This window comes from Buceros rhinoceros, unplaced genomic scaffold, assembly GCF_000710305.1.
Source record: "Buceros rhinoceros silvestris isolate BGI_N320 unplaced genomic scaffold, ASM71030v1 scaffold43515, whole genome shotgun sequence".
NCBI classification, from domain to species: Eukaryota; Metazoa; Chordata; class Aves; order Bucerotiformes; family Bucerotidae; genus Buceros; species Buceros rhinoceros.
The window spans coordinates 1-2569 of NW_010414179.1; the positions used below are offsets into that span (position 1 = coordinate 1).

The following is a 2569-nucleotide window of genomic DNA, read 5'->3' on the forward strand; positions in this document are numbered from 1 at the left end:
TGGGGTAAGACGCTTTTTCCATGGGTGTTTCGCCCCCTGCCCCGGGTTGTCCCCCACGAGCTCCCACAGAGCATCCTTCCCCTCTCCCATTTTTTCCCACGGCTGTGGCATTGTAGAGGGGGGAAAAAAACCACCACTGCCAAAAATTACATCAAAAACAACGGAAGGGCTGGATTTGACCCAAACCCGCCTGTAAAAACAGAGGTGAAAGCAGAGCTCTCTCCATGGGCACGTCCTGTGGGGGGATGTCAGCTTCTCACATCGCCCTGAAACACTGGAAGCTGCTGAATTATTGGGGGTTACTGGGGAACATCTCGTGCCTCCTGCTCGCTCCTGGGGGTGTCGGGCAGGGGAAGGGCTGGGGCAGTGAGTGGGGGCTGCAGAGCAGCTTTGCAGAGGGCAGTTCTGGGCATTTTTTTTTCCGCTCATTTGAGTAATTAATAATTGTTTTGCTAGGCCTGACTCCAGGGCGCGGGGAAGAACCATAAATGATTTATCAGGGACATTAGGGAGATGTGGACCCCATCCAGGAACCGACTCCAGCCCCCAATAACTCAGTGACTCTTAGGAAAGAAGGATAAATCCTTTCCTCCTCAGATCTTTTTTGGGAATGTGGTTTCATCTTCCCACGTCAAAACGTTTCCGAAGCGCATCCGCTGGGACCCGGCCGGGAGAAGGCAGCCTTCTCCCGGGGGAGCAGCTCGGCAGCTCTCCCTGCCCACCCTCCTTCCAGACGAACAGGGTGCTCCTTTTGCCTGATTTATTGGGAACCAGCCCCACTGTCAAGCTCCCAGCTCGCTTTATCTCACCAGGTCGCTGCACTTAGATAAGGGCTGAGCCCTGAGCGCAGCGATGGCCGCGCCGAGCTCCTTCTCCTCCCTCCTTCTCCCACAGGAGCTCATGCTTGCAGCGTTCCAGGGGAAATAACTGCTCCCAGCCGGGCTTGCCCAGCGACATCACCCCCGCCCCCCCAATAACGCTGTCTCAGGATGGATTGAGGTGGGACGTGTCTGTGGAGGATGCTCCTTGTCAGGGGCTGAGCTTTTCCACAGTGTCCCAGTCATCCAGGGCTTTGCTTGGCTCTGGAGAAGACAGGACATCCCAGCCCATCCTCACCCCCACCTTTCTCCTTGCAGAGGACACCTACACCTCGGAGGAGCTGGTGGACCAGCAGCCCGTGCTGCTGAAGGTGATGGACACCGCCGACCAGGTGAGGCACCGGGGCACCACTGGTGCCAAACGCCCAGTGTGACGTGGCTGAAACACAGCAGGACCACGGCTCAGCCGCTCCTCTCGCCCCCAGGACGGCCCTGAGAACTGCGAGCGCTACCTGCGCTGGGCCAGCGCCTTCCTCATTGTCTACAGCATCGATGACAGAAAGAGCTTCGAGGGCTGCCAGCACTACCTGGATGTCCTTGCCCTGCACGCGAGGGGCTGCCAGCGCCGCTGCCCCGTGCTCCTGCTGGGCAACAAGCTGGACATGGAACAGTACAGGTACCAGGCAGGGGGCAAGGGTGGCTTTTTCGGGTGGGGTGGAGCTCAGAGTCCGCCCCCCTCATCCCTCCAGCTGGGATGTGAAAACCAAATCTGATTTCTTTGGGTGGTTATTTCCACCTCCGTCGGTATTTGCCTCGTCCTCCCACATCTCCGAGGTTCCTGCTCTCCTGCCTGGGGCGGGGATGTGCTTATTTTGAGTCTGTTGGTATTTTCAGTGGGATGTTTTTTGGCTGCGTGGTAAAGCAGCATCACCACCCCCCAGGCAGGGCTTGAGGCCGCTCCAGCTCCTTGCTCCCCTCTGGATGTGCCCTTTCCCTGGAGTTGGTTCTTGCCCTGTCCCCACTGCCAGGACTGGATGTCCCCAGTGTGTTCGTCTGGCCTTTTGTGCTGCTCTGAGGCTGAGCTGAGCATTGGTCTCATGGGTCCTTGAGTCACATGTGTTGCTGAGCCCCCCCACTCGCTGATGAACCCCCCTACGCTCCCAGCACGGATTCCAGCAGGAGGTTTCCTCCTCCTCACAGCAAGAAGCAGCCTCCCAGCGCATCCAGCCCCCCGCGGCCCTAGCATATGGGAGGGTGCCTGATGCCCTAGGGACCCACACAGCCCGTTACTCCGGGAGTTCGGGAAAGGCAAAACCCTTTTGGAACCACGTCCCCTGTTTCTCCCAGGATGGAGGACGAGCGGGTGCTACCCTGGGAAGCAGGTGCAGGGTGTGGGGTGCTCCCTGCCTGCACCCCTCGCTCCCCTTTTTGGGCGGTTGTGGTGCCCCGAGGGATGCTGCACCCGTCCCCTCCGCTCTCGCCAGGCAGGTGCCCGCAGCCGAAGGGATGTCGCTAGCAAGCAGGTTCGGATGCCAGTTCTATGAGGTGTCGGCGTGCCAGGACTTCGCGGGGGTGCAGCATGTCTTCCACGAAGCAGTGCGGGAGGTGCGGCGCCGGGCGGAGCACAGCCCACCCGTCCGGCCACTCTTCATCACTGAGGAGCGGCCCTGCCCGCTGGTGGCCACACCAGTGGCCCTGCCTGCCCGCCACGGCCTGGCCAGCTGCACCTTCAAAACCCTCTCCACCGTCAA

General features: G+C 60.2%; 1 protein-coding gene across 1 annotated transcript in view; it reads left to right on the forward strand.

Moving 5' to 3' along the window:
- Positions 1-1136: 1136 nt before the first annotated feature.
- The window catches only part of RASL12 (RAS-like, family 12), a gene marked incomplete at its 5' end in the record, with an annotated part of 1680 nt that continues 247 nt past the window's right edge, over positions 1137-2569 (forward strand). Inside the window, 3 exons of the mRNA XM_010137003.1 lie at positions 1137-1210; positions 1304-1494; positions 2303-2496. Of these exons, the coding sequence (XP_010135305.1) occupies positions 1137-1210; positions 1304-1494; positions 2303-2496 (459 nt within the window). The remainder of the gene's footprint in view (positions 1211-1303; positions 1495-2302; positions 2497-2569) is intronic.